Source organism: Eurosta solidaginis, chromosome 5 (genome assembly GCF_040869045.1).
Source record: "Eurosta solidaginis isolate ZX-2024a chromosome 5, ASM4086904v1, whole genome shotgun sequence".
Taxonomy (NCBI): Eukaryota; Metazoa; Arthropoda; class Insecta; order Diptera; family Tephritidae; genus Eurosta; species Eurosta solidaginis.
Genome location: NC_090323.1, coordinates 141,566,571 through 141,590,720, shown reverse-complemented (window position 1 = coordinate 141,590,720; position 24,150 = coordinate 141,566,571). Strand labels below are relative to the sequence as shown.

At 43.7% G+C, this 24,150-nt stretch overlaps 1 protein-coding gene across 2 annotated transcripts in view; it reads right to left on the bottom strand.

Annotated features, from left to right (window-relative positions):
• Positions 1-24,150, bottom strand: part of MED24 (mediator complex subunit 24) — a 266,977-nt gene that overhangs the window by 12,567 nt on the left and 230,260 nt on the right. For both annotated transcript variants that reach the window (XM_067787769.1, XM_067787770.1), the window contains one exon: positions 6,831-6,943. In XM_067787769.1, the coding sequence (XP_067643870.1) occupies positions 6,831-6,943 (113 nt within the window). The remainder of the gene's footprint in view (positions 1-6,830; positions 6,944-24,150) is intronic.

The window sequence follows — 24,150 nt, the reverse complement described above, 5'->3', positions numbered from 1 at the left end:
TGCCATATAAATTTTATAATCAAATTTTATAGTTGCGATTATTTCTAGATCTTAATCCATTTCTGGTCTGTTATCTCTAAATGGAAGCACGAAATCATGGCAGAACTATTCAAGGTGGTAACACGGTGAGAGCTGATTTGTACTTGTTTAAAATGATTTGAAATTAACTTCCGGCGCAGTATGATCTTGACATTAGTCCAGCGATTTAAAAGAACAGTGTACATGGAACTTTTATTTATGTTTGTACGTGCCGTGCTTCCACCTTGTATGGTTCCGCCATGTGAAAAATTTACAGCTAATAATCCAGTTCCTAGGTATGGGACATATATGAACGGCTAAATTATCTATTGTAACGAATTTTGGGAAATAATATTGTGATGAACATTAGCATCACTGAGCTGCTACTAAATAAATGTAAAACAACAAAAACATGAAGCAGCCACTCTTATGTACATGTACACATTAAAGCTAGCAACTATTATTTAGAAGGCGACGAAGAGCTATCTCACACACACAGATGTAATCATCAGCCGAAGTTCTTATTCACACACACGCATATAATAAATTACCAAGCAGGAGATACAAGAGTTCTAGAAGGTGAAACGTCTAGACCTTTGGATAAATATGCGGACGAAGCAACAGAGAGTATAAAAGCAGCCCAAGCTGAGTAATAACGATTCAGTTTTGATTTAAGCACGCTATTGGTTGTGAAGTTTAATTGTGAAGTACTAATCCCAAAGTAATCTAAAGAAAGACCAGTTTGCAATATTAAATATTGGAGTCATTTATTCAACAGTTTAGCGATTCGAACGTTAGCAGAAGGTTTAAAATAAGCAGAATTTTCCTGAATTCGTTACAATTGGTGTCAGAAGAGGAATTGTTGAGTAAATTCCGAAGATTTCGAATACAACTTGGACATGGCAAAGTTAAGTGAACTAAAGATCCAGCAACTGAAAAAGCAGTTGGAGAACCGTGGGTTGACTACAAGCGGTAATAAAACAGAACTTCAAGAACGACTACGAGAGGTTATGTAGTCGGAAGGAATTAATGCGGACGAGTATGTCTTTCATCCTGATGGGGACGAGACATTAACAAAATTGGAAGAGAAGAACGGAAATCCGAGTCCTGTTGCAAGCGGCGAGAATAATGCGATAAAAATGGAAACCCAGGAATCACGTATAAGAGAAATTATAACATCCAAGATGGAAGCACAGGAGGCGCGCATTTCAGAAATGTCGGCGCAAATGTCATCCCAACTGGAATCGCAGGAGACACGCATCACATCGAAGATTGAAGCACAATTGGATGAACAGAAAACATACATGGCGTCACAAATTGCAGAACAGTTAAAAGAACAAGAGGCACGAATAACATTTCAACTGGAAGCACAAGAAGAGCGTATCTCATCGAAGCTGGAGGCACAGGAAGCAAAAGTCTCATCGTAGCTGGAGGCTTTTAGTGAACGATAAGATAAAATGGAGGCCGAGATGGATGCTTTGAAAGATCGGATTCAGGAGTTACAATTGAACCGTCCATTCACGTCAACGTCTGCTCCGAAGGTAAAATCTCCAACGTTTGATGGTTCAGTTCCTTTCCATTATTACATTTAAGCTCCAATTTGAGAAGACGTCAGCAGCGAACAACTGGAATGCCGAAGATAAAGTTGCTGCATTGTTCGTGGCGTTAAAAGAACCAGCTGCTGAGATCTTACAGACAATTCCAGAGTTATGAAGCATTGATGGCCGCTGTCGAGAGATGGTAGGGAAGCGAGCATAGGAAACAGATATATCAAATAGAATTGCAAAACCGTTACCAAACAGCTAATGAGACTTTGCAAGAGTTTGCGACGGATGTTGAAAGGCTGTCCCATCTATATACACCAAGAGGGTAAAAATCCAGAGCTTTATAAATGGCATACGAGATGTGGAAACGAAGCGAGCAACTTACGCAAACCCAAAGCCAACATTTGCTGAAACGGTTTACCATACCCTGACTCAGGAAACAGCGTCACTTTTGAGTAAGCCCGCATACAAAGCTCATCGCGTGGAAGTGGAAAGGCCAGATTGTGTAGACACAATTTTGAGAGCACTGAAGGGATCACAACAAAAAAATGCCCGAGTTATGAAGTGTTTCAAGTGTGGTAACCCAGGTCACATTGCACGTCATTGCAGCACCCGGTCCTGGTAGTTCCAACTTGGAGAAGTGATATGTGAAGTCTTAATTGGAAAGGTCATGGTTCTACACAAATTCGTTGTGGCGGAGATAGTCGATGAAGTAATATTGGGAGTAGACTTCTTGGTTGACCATGGCATCAAGATCGACATGCAAAGAAGGATTATGCAATATAAGAACAAGCATGTACACCTTAATTATAGTTTTGAGAAATGGTTCAGCAGTAAGCGAGTGCTGGTGGCGGAGACTCGACGAATACCACGAAAGTCAAAGCCAGAAGGCGGGGCAAAGATTAGTGGAACGAATCGAACACACAAATCAATACCGAAGGTACCTGCGGGAAGACAACTTGCACTGAAAAGCCGAAATAGACTAACTAAAATGAAGGAAATAATTTCGCAGAAAGAATGCAAGGGTGGTTTCAAGCCAGGGCGCACTACTGTTGTGAACAGTCAAGACGATACTGATGATGCAAAGTCAATCCGTCAAGATCAAGCTCTGCGAAGTAGTTTATTGGCCAAACAACAGAGTGTGAGGGAACGATTCAGGATAATGAGTAGTAGGATGAAACACCGTTACGACAAGAACAATAATTCGGAAGGTTTCCTGGAGGGAGATTTGGTACTGCTATACAACCCCCACCGGCGGAAAGGTGTTCCATCCAAATTTTGGTGAAGTTGGGAAGGCCCGTACAAAGTTGTGAAGAGGATCAGTGATACCATCTACCGCATACAAACCAATGGGAAACCACAAAATAGAAGGGTGGTTCATTTGGAGAGGCTAGCAGCGCACAGTGGTGTGAAGGGCTTCGCTAGCGCGAATTAAATCTCTAGCTTTAATATAGTCGAAGTTTTATAGGAATACCAGTTAATTTATTGTGTAGAAACGCATTCTGCATAAAATGAATAAGATTTAAGTGGTCTTTATAAAAAACTTCTGGGAAAAAATGGTAAATTAGGGTGGGTCAAAAAAAATTTTTTTTTTTGATATAGTGAAAATATTCTTTTGGACGCCGATAGTTTGGCCAGTAAGAAGTCCACCTATTAATTGTAATACAAAAAGGGAGGTCAAAAATGCGTGCGAGGCGTTAATTGAACCCCAGTAATCAATAAAGTTATTTTTCTGTAACAGAACTTATTAGTTTTTTACTTTTATTGAAACTCATGCTGGCATTTGCTCGATCATGTCCAAACAGTTCATATTTTTAGGGGTTGCACCACATATATAACAGCTTTGCGTAGATTTCGTGTCAGTTAACGTATTGCAAATCTTGCCGTCTACCATCGTTAAAAGTAGTTTGAAAATCTGTATAGCGCGTGTATTTGTCCCTGAACCTTTTCGGTAATGTTCTTTATCAACTCCGGTGTTTCTTTGGCAAAAACAAACTTAATCGCTCTGCAAAAGCGAGTAGATGAGGGCACTGGATTTTTCCATATTATGTTGGTTTCATTATAACAATCACGCAATTGTAAAGGAACAAGCGACACAATTACTACAGATGAATCGTTTTTGTCCGCGCTTGTCATTTGTCTAAAGTTGCTTTGTCCAGAACTTCCGTCTATACACCACTTACATACTAGAGTGATTCCAGAGCCAGTAAAGGATTCAAGAGTTTCTTCCTGGAGCTTAAATAGTCGTTTGGCTGTTAAGTGCAAAAGATCGTTGTCTTATTTCAACTCCTGTATCTTCTACCGTCACTGCACCAGGCTCTGCATAATATTCAGCTTTCGCTGCTAGGACTTTTCCCCAAGATGGATACACATCAGCACCGCAACTTTAGCAGCCTTTCTGTAACATAGATATGTCGATTTACTGGATTTTGTATTAATAATCAACGACAGAGCTTCTTCTGGACTTAAACCAGCACGTTTGGATAACTTTGTGGAGCTTTTTGCCATCTTGTAAATTTTTTTGTGAAATTTCGGAGAACTAGAAGCAGTAACTTTTTCAACAATTTTGGCCGCATTTCGTTGTCCTCTTTTTCGTAGGCTCGTCTGCAAAAGAAAGCTCTTCAGTGTTACAGTTTGAGGTGAGTGCACTTGTTTTTTTTTGTTTCGCCGTAGTTCCACTTTCACTAAAACTTTTGGAAGGTCTGCCACGCTTCGAAGCCCCGGGCCGAAAATCTTCATTTTCTGCATGAAATGAAATAGTAGATGCCAACCAATCCTTATTGCTTTTGATAAAACGATCTGATCTTAATTGTGCACTTTTCCACCGTTTTTGCACATTTTTAACAAATTTCTCTAAAATGTCATCTGAATTTATATTATATTTTGCAGAAACAAAACGTTGTAAAGCAATACAGCAGTCTTTTCTATTCAAACTTTTAACTTTTAGATATTCATCAAACAGTTCCATGCGGGTAATTGCCCCACGGCACCCTGAAAAAAAATTCTCAAAATTAGGGGGACATGGAAGTACATACTTTTTTTTGTTGATAGAAAGGTTGAAAGGTTAAGCTATTTTTTGTTTTTTTTTTTTTTTTTGACATTTGCAACACGTGAAAACGCGTGCGTGTTTTTATAACCTTAAACTTGAAAACTTGATCGTTTATAAAGTAAGCCTTTCCAAAACGCAATATTTATATTATTCAACAAAAACTTATAAAGCTTACCTTATGATGATTTTTCCATGGATTATACTTCAAAAATATACAGTTTTACAAGAAAAACACGTGTAATTACGAACGATTATATATAAACTACGCGCCTGGTGGCTTTATGGAAACACAACTTTTGAGCGCGATTTTTATTCATATAACTAATATAACTTTAATCAAAAAATGTTTGATTTATATTGCAGCGTATGCTTGACTATTAGTGGAGTTTACCAAAAAATTCACATTCCACTTTTAAATTTTTGATTAAATTCGCGCTAGCGAAGCCCTTCACACCACTATGCAGCGGTTAGATAGAGAGATTTGTCTGATCGGGACGATCAGACTTAGGTGGAGAGCAGTGTGACGAATATTAGCATCACTAAGTGATACTAACATCACTAAGCGGCTATTAAATAAAGGCACAACAACAATAAAGCAAGCTGCCACTCTTGTATACGTAAACAAATCAATCATCATTTACGCACATATATACAAGGTAACGGAGAGATACAAAAACATGCAATCATCAGCCGAAGTAGTGCTCACATATACACACGCATATGGCTACAAACTACAAATATACATGTATATGGCTGGTAACCAAGCATGAAGTTCGCGAAATTACTACACCTTAGGATAAATAGGTGAACGAGGAAGCCGAGAGTATAAAAGCAGCGCAAGCTGAAGCATGACTAATCAGTTTGATTTAAACACACAATTAGTTGTGAAGTGTTATTGTGAAGTACTCTCAAAGTAGTCTTATAAAGACTATTTTGCATTGCTGAATATTGGAGTTATTTATTGAACAATTTGGTGGTTCGAACGTTTGCAGAAGGCGTATAATAACAAGGATTTCTCAAAATTCGTTACAATATATATCAATGATATCATCAAAATTTATCATTTAAAATTTTTCTTTTTGCATACTTAATAATGTTATGTTTTGTGTGGTGAACATTTCTTTTGTGTACCCACTCTGGAAGCTCGATTTATTAACAGATGTTAGAATGCTAGTTAAGGTCAAATGGTTAGAATGACGCCAAAATCATTGAGTGAAACTATAGAGGTAATAGAAAGTACCTAAGGACCGGTACAAAAAGTACTACAAATAAAAAAATGTTCCTGAAGTGATAGCAGTTCGTTTGTGCTTTTGTTTTAATTAGATCGGAAATACATATTTATATTAATGACAGATAAAGAAACTTTATCAATTTATTAGTTGCTTTTGGTAGACTGAACTTTTAAGGAGGGACGCGATATTGGGTTTTGTACAACGGTTTTATGCACTTTCAGCGAGACTGTTAACGATTAACGGTTTTTTTGTTTAAGCGTAATATTCTGGAGCTATGTCCAATAGGACGACGTACGAATGGCACAACACGTTTTTTAAAGACATACTTTTACGTAAATTGTTGAGGTGCTGGTTCCGATCGTAAAGAACGGTGTGGATTTATGCCCGCATTCATAAATAGGTTGCCAAATCAGAACCTTTTTGCCAAACATTTCTATCTGGATGATTTTGCGAGTCAGGATTGTCATCTCCAGACTGCAAAAAGTAGAAATTATTACCTGGCGACGTTTTCAAGTCCATTTTTAATACGTTTTGTCATTCATAATCACACAAATGTTTGTTTGCCACTTTGGTCCTATTGAGCTAACGTCTGTTTTTCACTTCGCTTTGGAACTTATTTCTTTTTGTACGTTAAAATACAATTTCTCGGCATGCGCTTCACTAAGCAACCTTCCTTCAACCGTCCTTCAGGCAATGTCATAGGATGATCATGTGAGTTTTACTAACTTTTTATAACTAACATTGGGACGCTTCGTCCACGTGTACAAGATTTGTTTACTTTAATCTTCGTTCGTATTAATTTTTCTCGTTGTTGAAGGCCTGACTTCCGAAGATAATATATTTAAAAAAATTTCATAAAACAATTATTTGAAAATTCATATTGCACTATGTCATTACTAAAAACAAATAGGGAGTTCCAAATTAGCAGAGATTTTTGCAAATAAATACTTATACAAACTGGTTATTGCTTAACATCTGCGCACTTACCCAACCATTTGGTGTGCATACATTGGTATCACATCCTTTAATAATGCTTCTGTATTGCGATCTATGTCTAAATGCAATACAGCAAAAACTATATCCATTGTCTTCATCATATCCTTTAATAAACAGAAAAAGATAAATTCAGTGATGAAATAAAGTAAAATAGTATTGCTTCTAAAATAAACATATCAATGTCCAAGTGAAGGTGTTCAAAAGCGATCTAGTCGCTGTTCGTCCAAGAAAAATTGTTTTGCCCAATATAAACAACGACAGTCATATAATTTCCACACGACACCTAATTGAGGCTCGAAATATTTAATATTTAATAGCGATGGGAGATGAGTGTCCAGGAACCTACTTATCAAATTTCAACACGATATATCTAGATTTATTCAACTTTGCAATTTTTTTCTAATATCAATAACAAAAACAATTGTAAAAGCAAGATGAGCCTGTCTCGCTAATTAAATACAGATAATAATATTGATATAATAGTGAACAGCGGAAGTAATGTTTAAAAAAGCACTACTACTATAGAAATCCAATGTTACTAAGCTTCTGACCGCGCCTATAATTATTCCACACAATTAGGATTAAAAAGCATATATAATTACTATGTACCTAAATGGTGAATAAATTAATAGCTACAAAAAGGCAATACTTTGCAATTTTTCTTTAATATCAATAACAAAAACAATTGTATAAAGCAATATGGCGCCGCCGCGATGTGATGGTAGCGTGCTCCGCTATCCACACCGAAGATCCTGGGTTCACGCCCCGGGAAAAACAACATCAAAATTTTATGAACTAGTTTTTTCGATTAGAAAAACATTTTTGTAAACGGGGCGCCCGTCGGCAGTGTTTGGCAAGCACTCCGAGTGTATTTTTGCCATGAAAAGCTGTCAGTGAAAACTCATCTGCCTTGCAGATGCCGTTCGGAGTCGGCATAAAACAAATAGGTCCTGTCCCGCCAATTTTTAGGGAAAAATAAAAGGAACACGACGCAAATTGAGCGAGAAGCTCGGCCTTAAATCTCTTCGGAGGTCATCGAGCCTTACATTTTTTTTTAAACAATATGAGAATGTCTCGCTATATAAATAGAGATAAATTTATTAATGTTATTGTGTCCATAGACAGACGAACGGACGGACAGACATGGCTTGACGAATTTCATTTTTCACCCTGATATTTATATATGAAAATCTATATTGATCTCGATTAGTTTATACCAATAAAAACTTTTGTTCTGTCAACAAAATTAATGTAATCTTTAAACTTTACTCATATGCGTAAAATTACGAATAAAAGCAGTTATCATTCGTGTATCACTGCGTATCCAATGTCATTGTCTTTACAGGGTGCCTAACATAAGGCATATTTCAACTTTTGTCTTACTCTATACTCATCGCATCAATCGCTTCCCACGACAGCCGGTTCTATGTACCGGTGCGACCCGGGATTTTTCCAGATCCAAGACTATCATATCAGCGTAACCCTATTTAATTTGTTGCATTCCTCAAAGAAGTTGTCAACCTCTGAGCAAATCCATTCAGCGGGAATGCTTCAACACTCTTTTAACGGCGCAGAGAGATGTTTTTGCCTATGTCGAAAACGAATGTTTTTAGGACGGTCGCACTCATTCAGTGTGTCACGTGCAAAGGATGGTGCACCAAACCGGGTGTTCCGAACTAGATTCCAACAATCGTCGACCCCGTCATTTTTTAAAACGTTTGTGGTACTATGTTGCTCCAGCCCACGGGCGTCCCGTAGTTTGCTCAGAATACCCATCATGAGTCCATAGTTCCTTTTTTTCCTCGATAAGACTAACTTTGTTAATCTAAGGTTGTAAGACCAGCACATGATTTTCGCCAGTTCGCAGCCCCCTGCCTCCTTTTAACCCCACTGATTTGATTGGAACGTCAACGTTACAAGCTTCGAGTGATGCGCCCTGTTTAGCTAGCTCATCCGCCTTTTTATATCCACCTATTCCCATACGCCCAGGGACCCAAAATATATGCATATTTCTTCCTATCCCGATTCTTTCCAGGGATTGCTTACACTCTAACACAATTTTAGATGGTTGCTGTTTGGTTGTCAATGTCAAAATTGACGCGGCTACAGTTTAAGCAATTTTGCTACAGTGTTTCTACTGCTTTAGTCACGAATGTAGTAGCCTGGAAAATACTGCAATGCTCCGACAGCTTGTAGGATATCGCAAATCCCTTTGCAAAATGTAACAAAGCAAAAGAGACTCGCCTAGTATCATTCGGGTCTCATCCTCCCCGCGCATTGCTGGGCGCATTTGCATCCGCGCCTAAGACCAACCGCTCTTCGCGTCCTTCCTGTTATTGTTGTTGTAGCAGTCCTTCGCCCCATCCAATAGGTGCGACCAATCACAAATTGTCATCAATGTCCTCTAACGGGAGTCCAAGGAAACTTGCTGTTTCAACAGGGGTGGACCATAATGCGAGGGGTGTTTGAGGCGTTGATTCCACAATGCAGTTGAAGAGATGGTTGGTGTCATGTGGGGACCATTGCAAGCAGGACAAACATTTTGTATGTCGGGGTTGATTCTGGATAGGTAAGAGTTAAACCTGTTACAGTACCCAGATCGAAGTTGAGCTAGAGCGACGCGCGTTTCCTGAGCGTTTCTTTGTCTTTACGCCAAGTACTGCCGGCAAGAGATTTGAGGATTTTATTACGGTTCTGGATTTTCGGTACAATTGCGGCTGCATACTCTCCAAAATGTAGATTCTGATCGAACGTCACACCCAAGATTTTGAGGTGTAAGACAGTCGATGGCGTGGTGCCATCGACGTGGATGTTCAATATGGTCGACATCTGGAGCGTCCCTGTTGTAAATACGGTCGCCAATGAGTTAGTCGGTGACAATGTCAGGTTTCGCGAAGCGAAAAAACGAGAGAGCAGGGAGATAGCCGCTTATTTTGTTGCAAAGCTCATCGATCTGTGGGCCTGGGCCTGTGGCCATTGTTGTGCAGTCATCGACGTACGAAACGATAGTGACTCCTTCTGGTGGCGAAGGTAGCTTTGATATGTATAAGTTAAACAAAAGTGGGGATAGGACACCACCCTGTGTTTAATTCTTCACGGTTTGGATGTTACGCTCCTGAATTGCACCGATGCTTGCCGACCAGACAGATAATTTGCGGTTCACCTTTTGAAATTTGGGGAGACCCTTCCAGGTATTGCAGTAACGTGCAGTGGTTGACCGTATCAAAAGCTTTTGACGGGTCTAACCCAACGGGTACTGTTCTATGGTGGGGGTTTTGATTTAATCCGCAATTTATCTGAGTACTAATGGCATTTAGCGCGGTGGTAGTGCTATGTAATTTTCGGAAGCCATGCTGATGATTGGCTAGTTGCAAATTTGCATTAAAGTAGGGAAGCAGAATGGCTCCAAGTGTCTTGGCTACTGGCGATAGGAGTGACATCAGAAGCCAAGAATCTCCTATGTTGGCTGATTTCACAGGCTTTAGTAGCTCCTTGGCCATTTTCCATTTTTCGGTATGACAAATGTGGAAAGGAACAAGTTGAAGAAATCCCTCTTTGCCTAGGTTTTTAAGCATCGGCATGACTATGCCGTCGGGGTCCACTGCTTTAGATGGTTTAGCATGAACTATAGCATCCTCAACGTCTTTGGCGGTTATGGTAATTGGGGACGCGCTGTATTTACGTTTGTGTGCGCGTCTGTTGGCCCGCCGTTGTCAACCGTAGAATGCATTACATATTGTCGGCAAAAAGCGCTCGCTCATTTTTTCGCATTCGACAGTTTATCGCCAAAGGCGATGTAAATTTTGTCATTGTGCTTAGTCGGATTCTATAGGGACCTTACGGTGGACCAAAGGTTTCCTACATCGGCAGAGAGGTTACAACCGCTTAGGTGCTCTTCCCATTTCGGCCGCTTGTGTTCATCTACAAGCAATCTGATGCGTTGGTTTATATCCCTTATATGGGGGTCGCGGGGGTCGTGCTGTCTTATAAGGCCACGTTCTCTCGCTAAATCTGCGGCCTCTGCCGGAAAATGAGGCCGGATTTCCGGCAATCCTCCGGCGGGAATGAAACGAGCCGAGGCGGATCCATTGACCTTGCGAAAAGCACGTTCCTCTTAGTGAGCATCAGTCGGGAAAGGGAGGGCAGCAAAGAGGTTGTCTGTAAAGTATTTGTAGTCATCCCACTTTCCTTTCTCAAAGTTGATGAAAGTACGGTTCTCGGTAATGATGAAGTCGGCGGTTCGCTCGAGCGAAAGGAGTTTAGGCAGGTGGCCAGATGCCAATGTTACCATCGGCTGCCAGTTGACGTAGTTTATTAGACCTGCGCCCACGATGGATAGATCTGGCGAACTGTGACAGCTTCCTACCATACCAGTGGGGGCGTCTCCGTTTAATGTGCATAACGTCGTCTCCTCAATCTGATCCGCCAACAACTCACCCTGCTGTCCGCCTGTAGATTAGAATGCCATAGATCGTGATGGGCATTGAAATCGCCTAAGATAATGCGATTATCGCAAGTGAGTAGTGAGCTGATATCACGGCGGTATTGACTGGGGCAACAGGTGACAGGAGCGATGTATATGTTGATGATTTCTAGGTTTACATCACCTGATCGGACAGATATGCCGTGACGTTCTAGGACACTGTCCCTGCGGCCGATTTCGGGATCAAATATATTTTATTGCACTGAGTGGTGTATGATAAACGCGAGACCGCCTCCATTTCTGCTCCCTCTCTCTCTCTGCAGAGCAGATTTTGCTGTGAGTTTGGTCTCTTGGATCGCAGCAATGCGGATGTTATTCCGCTTCATGAAATCAACTATATCCGCGATCTTCCCAGTTAACCCATTACAGTTTAAATATAGAATTCTGAAGTGCAACGGGGGAGACGCCAGAGTTGAGGGTGGCCAGGACACAGACTACGGGACGCCCTTGGGCGTGAACAGCATAGAGCCACAAAAGTTGTATAAAAGTTAAAGGACGTCGGGTTTTGGGATCTAGCCCAGAACAACAAAGTGTGACCGTCCTAAAAAGATTCTTTTCCGGCAAACGTAGCAAAACCATTTCTCAGGACCAGGGTCAGGTGAGGGACCCCGATTGGGTTCGATACCTTCCTGGAGCAGGAGATTATGGCGCAGGGAGGATGACAGTTTGTGGGAGGGACGCAACAAATTAAATGGTGTTCCTCTTGTAATAGCCTCCTGCACTCCCCTGGTGGTGCCTTCAAAGTATGGTCCGTATAGCAGGATGCCAGGATAGATACCTGTTTATTCTTTTGCTCGACGGCCACCACTGCGAGGTCCTCAGTACCCTGCAAAAATTGTTGGATCATGTGGTCCACTTATGTCATACTGGAGTACTTACCATTCTACTCCACTGTAATGCAGCAATGGACCAACTCATATTTCTACACGAACGTAAATGCATGCATGGAACACTCGCAATTTTTGCGGGGTAGTGTTTAGCCAGTATATATGAATGCAGCTTTACTTACATTGCCTGCAGCCCGCACCCTTCTTTCCGATTTCTCGTAGTAAACACCAAATCTGGGCGCTCCGAGCCCCGTAATAGGTGTGACCGATCACGAATTGTCATCAATATCTCTAACGGGAGTCCAAGGATATTGCTGTTTCAACAGGCGGGGACTATAATGAGAGGGGTGTTAGAGGCGTTGGTTTCATATAACAATTGAAGAGATGGTTGGTGTCATGTGGGTGCACATTGCAAGCAAGGTATACATTTTGTATGTCAGGGTTGATTCTGGTTAGGTAAGAGTTAAACCTGTTACAGTATCCAGATCGAAGTTGACCTAGAGTGACTCGCGTTTCCCTAGGGAGTGTGCGTTCCTCTTTTGCAAGTTTCGGGTATTGTTCTTTGAGTACAGGATTCACCGGGCAATTCCCGACATAGAGGTCCGACGCCTGTTTGTGGAGTTCACTGAGGACCTGCTTGTGTTTTTTGGCTTCATACGGCTGTGTTCTTCGGTGCCATATTTCTTCTTAAGCCCCTGGGGGGTATTGACTCATCAATCAGATGTCTGTTGGGATGCCTAGGTTTCAGAGTATTCAACAGGAATTGTTTGGTTAGCATTTCATTTCCTCCCTGATGGGGAGTATTCTCGCCTCATTATGTAGATGGTGTTCTGGGGGCATAGGAAAAAGACCCGTGGCGGTTCTGAGGGCAGTATTTGGCAGGCCTGTAGCTTCTTCCAGTGAGTATTCTTTAGGCTTGGCGACCATATCGGGGACGCGTAGCTAGCATGCAATCGGCTGGCCAATTGCTTTGCAAGTGGTAATGAGCGTTTATTTATCTTTTCCCCAAGTACTGCCGGCAAGAGATTTGAGGGTTTTATTACGGCTCTGGAGTTTCGGTACAATTGCGGCTGCATGCTCACCAAAATGTAGATCCTGATCAAACGTCACACCCAAGATGTTGGGGTGTAAGCAAGTCGGTAGCGTAGTGCCTTTGACGTGGATGTTCAAAATTGTCGACATTTGTGGCATCCATGTTGTAAATAAGGTCGCCGATGATTTAGTCGGTGATGCCTGGTTTCGCGAGGTGAAAAAACTGGAGAGATCAGGGATATAGCCGTTTATTTTGTTGCAAAGCTCATCGATCTGTGAGCCTGGGCATGTGTCCATTATTGTGCAGTCATCGGCGTAGGAAACGATAGTGACTCATTTTGGTGACGAAGATAGCTTTGATATTTAGAAGTTAAACAAAAGTGGGGGGATAGGACACCACACTGTGGCACCACTTATCTAAATTGCACCGATGCCTGCCGTTCACCCAGATAATTTACGGTCCACCTTTTAAGACATGGGGAAGGGTAGACCCTTCCAGGTCTTGCAGTAACGTGCCATGGTGGACCGTATCAAAAGCTTTGGATAGGTGTAGCCCAACGAGCACTGTTCTATGATGCGGGTTTTGATTTAAACCGCAATTTATCTGGGTGCTAATTGCATTTAGCGCGGTGGTTGTGCTATGAAGGTTTCTAAAGCCTTGCTGGTGACAGGCTAGTAGCAAATTTGCTTCGATTTAAGGCTTTCTAAGTCCTTTTCTACCGCGCTCATCCCCTGCTTGTTTATTTGGTGCCTAGTTTAAAGAAAAGATTTTAAGGTGTAAGACAGTCGATAGCGTGGTGCCATCGACGTGGATGTTCAATATGGTCGACATCTGGAACGTCCCTGTTGTAAATACGGTCGCCAATGAGTTAGTCGGTGACAATGTCAGGTTTCGCGAAGCGAAAAAACGAGAGAGCAGGGAGATAGCCGCTTATTTTGTTGCAAAGCTCATCGATCTGTGGGCCTGGGCCTGTGGCCATTGTTGTGCAGTCATCGACGTACGAAACGATAGTGACTCCTTCTGGTGGCGAAGGTAGCTTTGATATGTATAAGTTAAACAAAAGTGGGGATAGGACACCACCCTGTGGCACCCCTTGTTTAATTCTTCACGGTTTGGATGTTACGCTCCTGAATTGCACCGATGCTTGCCGACCATGGTGGGGGTTTTGATTTAATCCGCTATTTATCTGAGTACTAATGGCATTTAGCGCGGTGGTAGTGCTATGTAATTTTCGGAAGCCATGCTGATGATTGGCTAGTTGCAAATTTGCATTAAAGTAGGGAAGCAGAATGGCTCCAAGTGTCTTGGCTACTAGCGATAGGAGTGACATCAGAAGCTAAGAATCTCCTATGTTGGCTGATTTCACAGGCTTTAGTAGCTCGTTGGCCATTTTCCATTTTTGGGTATGACAAATGTGGAAAGGAACAAGTTGATGAAATCCCTCTTTGCCTAGGTTTTTAAGCATCGGCATGACTATGCCGTCGGGGCCCACTGCTTTAGATGGTTTAGCATGAACTATGGCATCCTCAACGTCTTTGGCGGTTATGGTAATTGGGGACGCGCTGTATTTACGTTTGTGTGCGCGTCTGTTGGCCCGCCGTTGTCAACCGTAGAATGCATTACATATTGTCGGCAAAAAGCGCTCGCTCATTTTTTCGCATTCGACAGCAGTTTATCGCCAAAGGCGATGTAAATTTTGTCATTGTGCTTAGTCGGATTCGATAGGGACCTTACGGTGGACCAAAGGTTACCTACATCGGCAGAGAGGTTACAACCGCTTAGGTGCTCCTCCCATTTCGGCCGCTTGTGTTTATCTACAAGCAATCCCTTATATGGGGGTCGCGGGGGTCGTGCTGTCTTATAAGGCCACGTTCTCTCGCTAAATCTGCGGCCTCTGCCGGAAAATGAGGCCGGATTTCCGGCAATCCTCCGGCGGGATTGAAACGAGCCGAGGCGGATTCATTGACCTTGCGAAAAGCACGTTCCTCTTAGTTAGCATCAGTCGGGATAGGGAGGGCAGCAAAGAGGTTGTCTGTAAAGTATTTGTAGTCATCCTACTTTCCTTTCTCAAAGTTGATGAAAGTACGGTTCTCGGTAATGATGAAGTCGGCGGTTCGCTCGAGCGAAAGGAGTTTAGGCAGGTGGTCAGATGCCAATGTTACCATCGGCTGCCAGTTGACGCAGTTTATTAGACCTGCGCCCACGATGGATAGATCTGGCGAACTGTGACAGCTTCCTACCATACCAGTGGGGGCGTCTCCGTTTAATGTGCATAACGTCGTTTCCTCAATCTGATCCGCCAACAACTCACCCTCCGCCTGTAGATTAGAATGCCATAGATCGTGATGGGCATTGAAATCTGCTAAGATAATGCGATTATCGCCAGTGAGTAGTGAGCTGATATCAGGGCGGTATTGACTGGGGCAACAGGTGACAGGAGAGATGTATATGTTGATGGTTTCTAGGTTTACATCGCCTGATCGGACAGATATGCCGTGACGTTCTAGGACACAGTCCCTGCGGCCAATTTCGGGATCAAATATATTGTATTGCACTGAGTGGTGTATGATAAACGCGAGACCGCCTCCATTTCCGCTCCCTCTCTCTCTCTGTTATTCCGCTTCATGTTATTCCGCTCGGATGTTATTCCGCTTCATGAAATCAACTATATCCGCGATCTTCCCAGTTAACCCATTACAGTTTAAATACAGAATTCTGAAGTGCAACGTGGGAGACGCCAGAGTTGAGGGTGGCCAGGACGCAGACTACGGGACGCCCTTGGGCGTGAACAGCAAGGAGCCACAAAAGTTGTATAAAAGTTAAAGGATGTCGGATTTTGGAATCTAGCCCAGAACAACAAAGTGTGACCGTCCTAAAAAGATTATTTTCCGGCAAACGTAGCAAAACCATTTTTCAGGACCAGGGTCAGGTGAGGGACCCCGATTGGGTTCGATACCTTCCTGGAGCAGGAGATTATGGCGCAGGGAGGATGACAATTTGTGGGAGGGACGCAACAAATTAAATGGTATTCCTCTTGTAATAGCCTCCTGCACTCCCCTGGTGGTGCCTTCAAAGTATGGTCCATATAGCAGGATGCCAGGATAGATACGTGTTTATTCTTTTGCTCGACGGCCACCACTGCGAGGTCCTCAGTACCCTGCAAAATTGTTGGATCATGTGGTCCACTTATGTCATACTGGAGTACTTACCATTCTACTCCACTGTAATGCAGCAATGGACCAACTCATATTTCTACACGAACGTACATGCATGCATGGAGTACTCGCGATTTTTGCGGGGTAGTGTTTAGCCAGTATATATGAATGCAGCTTTTTACTTACATTGCCTGCAGCCCACACCCTTCTTTCCGATTTCTCGTAGTAAACACCAAATCTGGGCGTTCCGAGCCCCGTAATAGGTGTGACCGATCACGAATTGTCATCAATATCTCTAACGGGAGTCCAAGGATATTGCTGTTTCAACAGGCGGGGACTATAATGAGAGGGGTGTTAGAGGTGTTGGTTCCACATAACAATTGAAGAGATGGTTGGTGTCATGTGGGGGCACATTGCAAGCAAGGCATACATTTTGTATGTCGGGGTTGATTCTGGTTAGGTAAGAGTTTAACCTGTTACAGTATCCAGATCGAAGTTGACCTAGAGTGACTCGCGTTTCCCTAGGGAGGGTGCGTTGCTCTTTTGCAAGTTTCGGGTATTGTTCTTTGAGTACAGGATTCACCGGGCAATTCCCGACATAGAGGCCCGACGCCCGTTTGTGGAGTTCACTGAGGACCTGCTTGTGTTTTTTGGCTTCATACGGCTGTGTTCTTCAATCAGATGTCTGTTGGGATGCCTAGGTTTCAGAGTATTCAACAGGAATTGTTTGGTTAGCATTTCATTTCCTCCCTGATGGGGAGTATTCTCGCCTCATTATGTAGATGGTGTTCTGGGGGCATAGGAAGACAACCCGTGGCGGTTCTGAGGGCAGTATTTGGCAGACCTGTAGCTTCTTCCAGTGAGTATTCTTTAGGCTTGGCGACCATATCGGGGACGCGTAGCTAGCATACAATCGGCTGGCCAATTGCTTTGCAAGCGGTAATGAGCGTTTATTTATCTTTTCCCCAAGTACTGCCGGCAAGAGATTTGAGGGTTTTATTACGGCTCTGGAGTTTCGGTACAATTGCGGCTGCATGCTCACCAAAATGTAGATCCTGATCAAACGTCACACCCAAGATTTTGGGGTGTAAGCAAGTCGGTAGCGTAGTGCCTTTGACGTGGATGTTCAAAATTGTTGACATTTGGGGCATCCATGTTGTAAATAAGGTCGCCGATGATTTAGTCGGTGATGTCTGGTTTCGCGAGGTGAAAAAACTGGAGAGATCAGGGATATAGCCGTTTATTTTGTTGCAAAGCTTATCGATCTGTGAGCCTGGGCATGTAGCCATTATTGTGCAGTCATCGGCGTAGGAAACGATAGTGATAGCGAAGATAGCTTTGATATTTAGAAGTTAAACAAAAGTGGGGGGATAGGACACCACACTGTGGCACCACTTGTCTAAATTGCACCGATACCTGCCGTTCACCCAGATAATTTACGGTCCACCTTTTAAGACATGGGGAAGGGTAGACCCTTCCAGGTCTTGCAGTAACGTGCCATGGTTGACCGTATGAAAAGCTTTGGATAGGTCTAGCCCAACGAGCACTGTTCTATGATGCGGGTTTTGATTTAAACCGCAATTTATCTGGGTGCTAATGGCATTTAGCGCGGTGGTTGTGCTATGAAGGTTTCTAAAGCCATGCTGGTGACAGGCTAGTAGCAAATTTGCTTCGATTTAAGGCTTTCAAAGTCCTTTTCGACCGCGCTCATCCCCTGCTTGTTTATTTGGTGCCTAGTTTTAAAGAAAAGTAAAGGCAGAAGAACAGAAAAACAAAGATCAAACGAACAATCATTTGTAGACAAAATCAAAAAGCTTTTTTAGGGCAATGTCATATGTTCAGATGCTCTAATTCTCATAAAAATTGAGCAAGATAAACATTTTTTAGTTGACTAAAGAGCTGACAGAAAAATTATCATTTCATCTCAAGACAAAGAGTATATTAGAAAGCAAGAAAGATCACTAGAAAGATTTGAAAAAGAAGAGAAGAGAAAAGTTGGGGTCTGCTGCAAAATCCACTACTTCTTCCATTAACATACCCGATGCTGACTTAAATGATGGTTTAAGTTCCAAAAGCAATGCAAAAATGGTACTGATGATGAATTATATCAGCCTACAGACTACAAGTGCTAGTTTCCTATGGTGATGCAAATGAGAAACAGCTGGGGGTGCCAAAATTGGCTAGTGCAACAGGTACGGAAACTGGAGATGCAATACTGAAAACTCTTAAGACATGGCATCTCGATGATAAAGTCATTGGTATGGGCTTTGGCACAATAAGCGCCAACACCGGTATGAAAAATGGTGTATGCAATTTCATTGAAAAACAGCAGAACAAACAACTTCTATGGTTGCCATGTCGCCATCAAATAATGCAAATAATTTTTAGCAAGGTATTTACATTATGTTTGGAACCTTCAAGCTCTCCTGAAATTCCCATATTTAAAAGGTTGAAGAAATCATGGAATGAAGTTGATCGATCAGACCACACCCCATTAATTTTTTCTCCTGTAGAAGCTGAGTTAAGAAATAATGCCATCGAATCCGTGCTTCATCATCTAAGTAAGAAAGATCATCCTCGAGATGACTGCCTCGAACTTATTGAACTGACGCTGTTTGTGTTGGGGCAGGTAGGTAGGTTGAACTGGCCGGTCCATGAGGACCTCACATAGACTGATTGAGTCCGTAGTGTTACCAGAAGTTTGTTTTAACGACCAAACTGAAAAACCCTATCAAAAACCAGGACCTATGTTATAAAATAACTCCGTCCTCTTGGCAAATACTAGAAGCTTCCTAGGACTTAAGCCACTTGCTGCTTCTAGATCTGACAGCTGTATCACTCCTAATAGCTGGAGTCTTAGCCTGGCAAGTGCAGGGCACGAGCACAGAACGTGCTCGATCGTTTCCTCCTCCAACCCGCACTTCCTACACCTGCTATCACTGACCAAGCCTAATTTAAAGGCATGTGACGCCAGAAGGCAGTGTCCAGTCAGAATACCCGTCATGAGTCTACAGTCCTCTCTTTTTAATGATAGAAGCAACTGTGTTAGTCTAAGGTTGTAAGACCTACACATAATCTTCGACACTTTACAGCCCCGCGCTTGAACCCACGCCTTTTCTGCTTGGTCGATCATGTGCACCTCTCGCCTTCGCTTAATCTCGCCCAATCTAATTGGGACGTCTACGGAGCAAGCTTCAAGGGATGCGCCCTTTTTAGCTAATTCGTCCGCTTTTTCATTCCCATCTATTCCCATATGCCCTGGGACCCAATATAGATGTATGCTTCTCCCTGTCCCGATTCTCTCCAGAGACTGCTTACACTCTAACACGCATTTAGATGCTGTGCTATGCGAGATTATTGCCTTAATTGCTGCTTGACTGTCAATATAAAAGTTAACACGGTTGCAGCTTAAGCTATTCTCTTCCAGGGTTTCTACTGCTTTGGTTACGGCTAATATTTCCGCTTGGAAAACGCTACAGTAATCCGGCAGCCTGTAGGATCTGCTTAATTCCGGATCAGCGCAGTATACCGCAGACCCTACTCCTTCCACTATTTTGGAACCATCGGTGTACACATGTATCGCCTCGTCCGCCATTTGCGCACCCTTGCGCCAACCGTCCACCTCTATTGTGGCCTTAAGATCTCCCTCAAAGTGCAGGTAGGGAATCATGTAGTCTGTTCGTCTTGTGACTGAGGACGCTATACTACTATGGCCATATGGTTGGCGCTCAAGCTGCCCCGAAGCACCGAGCCTGGTTGCGGTCGTTAATGCTGTGTTCTTTGCTACCAGGTCTACAGGTGGAATGTGCAGAATGGCATACAGTGCAGCCGTCGGGGTTGTTTTCAGGGCTCCCGTAATGCAAAGCATCGATAGTCTGCATACCCCCTCTAATTTTTTGAGGTATGTTGTTTTTTTTGTGGCTTTCCACCAAACAAGAACTCCATAGTATAGAATAGGGCTTACAATCGCTGTAAAAACCCAATGAGAAAGAGAGGGCGATAGGCCCCACGTACACCCCAGCATTCTTTTACATGCATAGAGTGCCGTTGAGGCCTTCTTGACCCTCTCCTCCACGTTGAGCTTCCATGACAGCTTACTGTCTAGGATGATTCCTAGATATTTTGTGCAAGGTTTCTCCTGTAAGGTCACCGCTCCTAACTTAGGCCTGGTCCAATTTGGGACCTTGTACCTCTTTGTAAACAAGACCATATCCGTCTTCTCCGCATTGACTTTCAGCCCGACATTAGATGCCCAGGTATGAATATCCCGAAGCGCCCGATCCATCAAAGAACTAATCGTTGGAAGGCATTTTCCACTTATGACAATTGCAACGTCATCTGCGTAAGCCGTAAGTTTTACGGGTCCCTCATCGAATTGCCTGAGCAGTTGGTTGATGACCAGTGTCCACAGCAGAGGTGATAGCACCCCTCCCTGCGGCGTGCCCCTGTCCACTGATTTCGTGGCCTCGTACAATCCCCATTGTGATGTAATCTTTCTGCAATTTAACATGCAGCCGATCCATCTGATTAAGGCAGGATGTACTTTAATGTAATTAAGACCATCCATAATCGCCCATTTTGCAACATTATTGAAAGCCCCGGCAATGTCCAAGAATACTCCTAGAGCATACTCCTTATATTCCAGGGATTTCTCTATGCTTATTACCACCCTATGCAATGCGGTGTCTACCGACTTGCCTTTGGTGTACGCATGCTGTGTTGTGGAGAGCAGCTTTCCATCCACGTTGGACTTTATGTACACATCTATCAGCCTCTCAAAGGTTTTGAGCAGAAATGATGTTAAGCTAATGGGTCTATAGTCTTTGGGATACACGTGACCGATCTTCCCCGCCTTTGGTAGAAAAGCTACACGAGCAGTTCTCCAAGAGTGCGGAACATGATTCAGTCTTATGCACCCATCGAATATTATTTTAAGCCATTCCACGACCGCCCTGCTTGAGAATTGTAGCATGGCCGGGAATATACCATCTGGGCCCGGCGATTTAAACTTAGAAAACGTCTTCACTGCCCACTCGATCTTGGTATCCGTCACCAAGCCCGGCACCACTAGCTCCGTGATCGAAGTGTGAGTGATGTCTGCTGGTTCTTCTAAACCGTCTCCCGATGGGAAATGTGTATCGAGAAGCACCTCAAGGGATTCCTCACTATCACGTGACCATTCCCCGTTCTCTTTCTTTATTAGTCCCTGGACTATGTTTCCCTTTGCTAGGACTTTTTTCAACCGTGCTGTTTCACTGGAGCACTCTATGTCCGTACAGAAACTTTTCCATGAGTTTCTCTTCGCCCTGGTAATTTCACGCTTGTAGATCCTCAGTAGATCCCTGTACTCGTCCCGACACGCTTCGCTTTCCGCGGTCTTTGCGAGTTTAAACATTTCTTTTACCTGTCTTCTTAGAAGACTCAGCTCATTGCTCCACCATGGCGGCTTTGCTTTTCCTCTGAATCTTCTTAGAGGGGAAGCTTTGTTATACGCAGTCATAAGCGTCCTTGTTAGGAATTCATTCGACTCCTCCAGTTCCTTTACATTAGCAACCTCTTTGGGTTGTCCCAGTTTCGTTTCTACATGTTTCTGGAATTTAGTCCAATTCGTTGCCCTAGGGTTTCTAAAGGTTCCTCCCTTCTCTACCCTCTTTAGTGGGATGCTGAAGCTTATATACGCATGGTCGGAGAAGGATGGTCTATCGAGAACCATCCAATCATACCTTGATATATCACGCTCGGAGCTCAATGTAATATCCAGAACATTGCTGGATGTTGGACCAATGTATGTAGGAACATTTCCCCTGTTGGCTATCTGCAAATTGGTTTGCAGGATGTAACAAAATAGAGATTCGCCTCTCTCGTTCGTATCTGCTCCTCCCCAGGCATTGTGGTGCGCATTTGCATCTGCGCTTATGACCAACCGCCCTTTGCGCCCTTCCTCCTGTACTAGCCTTTTGCACTCCATCGGTGGAACCTCCGCAGCATGGGCCATGTAGCAGGACACCAGGATAAATGCCTGCTTATTCTTTTGCTCAACGGCCACCGCTACGAGATCCTCGGTGGTGTAATTAGGCAGCATATATGAATGCAGCTGTTTCCTTACCATTACTACAGCTCGCACCCGTCCTTCCGTTTGTGCGTAGTAAACGCCAAACCCGCGCGCGCTAAGTCCAGAAACCTTTCCTCCCGATGAGAGCCACGGCTCTTGGATCAGCGCCACGTCAAACGAACCCTCCTCAAGGGTTAGGAGGAGTTCGCTCGACGCCACTTTACTGTGTTGGAGGTTTATCTGTAGGACTCGCAGCACCATTGGGCTGTTTGTCCCCCTCCAGCACCTTCGTCTTGACGTCGTCGTCCTCCTCTTGCCCTTTTGGTTTAGAGTATTCGAGGCCCCCTTCAGCCCCTCGTGAATGTTGTGCCGTGTGTTCCTCTGTGCGAGTCACAGCACCATTTAGCGGTTGGTCCTCTGCTAGCACGTTCGTGGTGACGTCGGGGACCTCCACCTGTCTTTTTTCCCTTAGGCTTCTGAGGTCCTTTTCGACTTCGCCCACTTCCAGCGTGTTAGGATTTTTATCCTCGGGACTTCTTTTCCTGAGTCGCATGTAAATTTTGCCAGTGCCAAAGGACATTTTGCCAAGCTGCGTGTACAAAATATCCTCCGCCTGCTTGTTTATTTGGAAGATGTAGAACTGACCATCCTCGGTAGGCCGAGATACAGTAAGTACCTTCCAATCCTGTGTCGGTATGTTCGGATTCTGATTCTGCAGAAGTCGCAGTGTATCCTCCGACTTCATCACGCATGGTATCCATACCTTAACTTTTGGTACCGTGGGGATTTGCGCTTTATCCACCACCTCAAACCGCGCGTTCGTGCCTTGCCTTTGGAGGTTTGGAACGACTTCCTCCAGCCACCGCAAGCTCGCGATGTTGTCGCACGCTATCATCTTCACACCATTATACCATCCCCCCGAATCAAAGGTTGGAAGGGGCTTACTTGGTTGTTCCCGCATCATCTTAAGCATTAAGCTAATAAGCTCCCTTTCCACAGATCTCCACCTTTCAGTAGTCATTTGTCCGAACGGACTGCTACGATCAACCAGCGCCACAGTCAGTGACTGCTTTGCCACATCACTCATCTTCTCGGGAAAAGCAGGAGTCTTAGTGTTATCTCCCTTTAGAACCTCCGAGAACACCGGAGTCTTCGCGTTAACTCCCTTTAGCGCCTCCGAGAAAGCCGGAGTCTTAGCGTTATCTCCTTTTGGCTTATCTCCTACTTCCGTAGTTGGAACTTCCCTCTGACTGGCAGCTTTCGAGGTAGTTGCTACCTCGCTATTGGAACCCATCTGTCTTACAGCTTTGGGCCTACTTGTCTTGTCTATGCGACTGCCCTGCCTCGCGGCTCTAGGACTGGGTCCTTTCTGCCTCTTGAAAGCAGGCTTGTCGCCTTCTGCCGAACGTTGCCTCTTCATTCTGCCATTCGACGCTTCTTCCTCCTCGTACCGGTTGCAGAACCGAGGGTTTCTCGCAGCAAACCTTTTGAACTGCCTTCGACCTACTTCTACCGCTTCATGGGCCCATTCCAAGCGCTCGATCTCCACTTCTGTTGGGTCGACCACTGCTCCCAAGCGTTGTACAATTCTTAGTGCTGCACGGTACTGCGAGAGAGCTCTTTTACTTCCTCTGCTCCGTACCCTTCTCCACTCTTCTACTCCGTTTTCATTTGTGTGCTTCTCCAACACGGAGTTCATTGAATCAGCACTACTCTCGCTCCCCGAGTCCGACGCATCGCTTAATTCGTATTTGTCGTCCT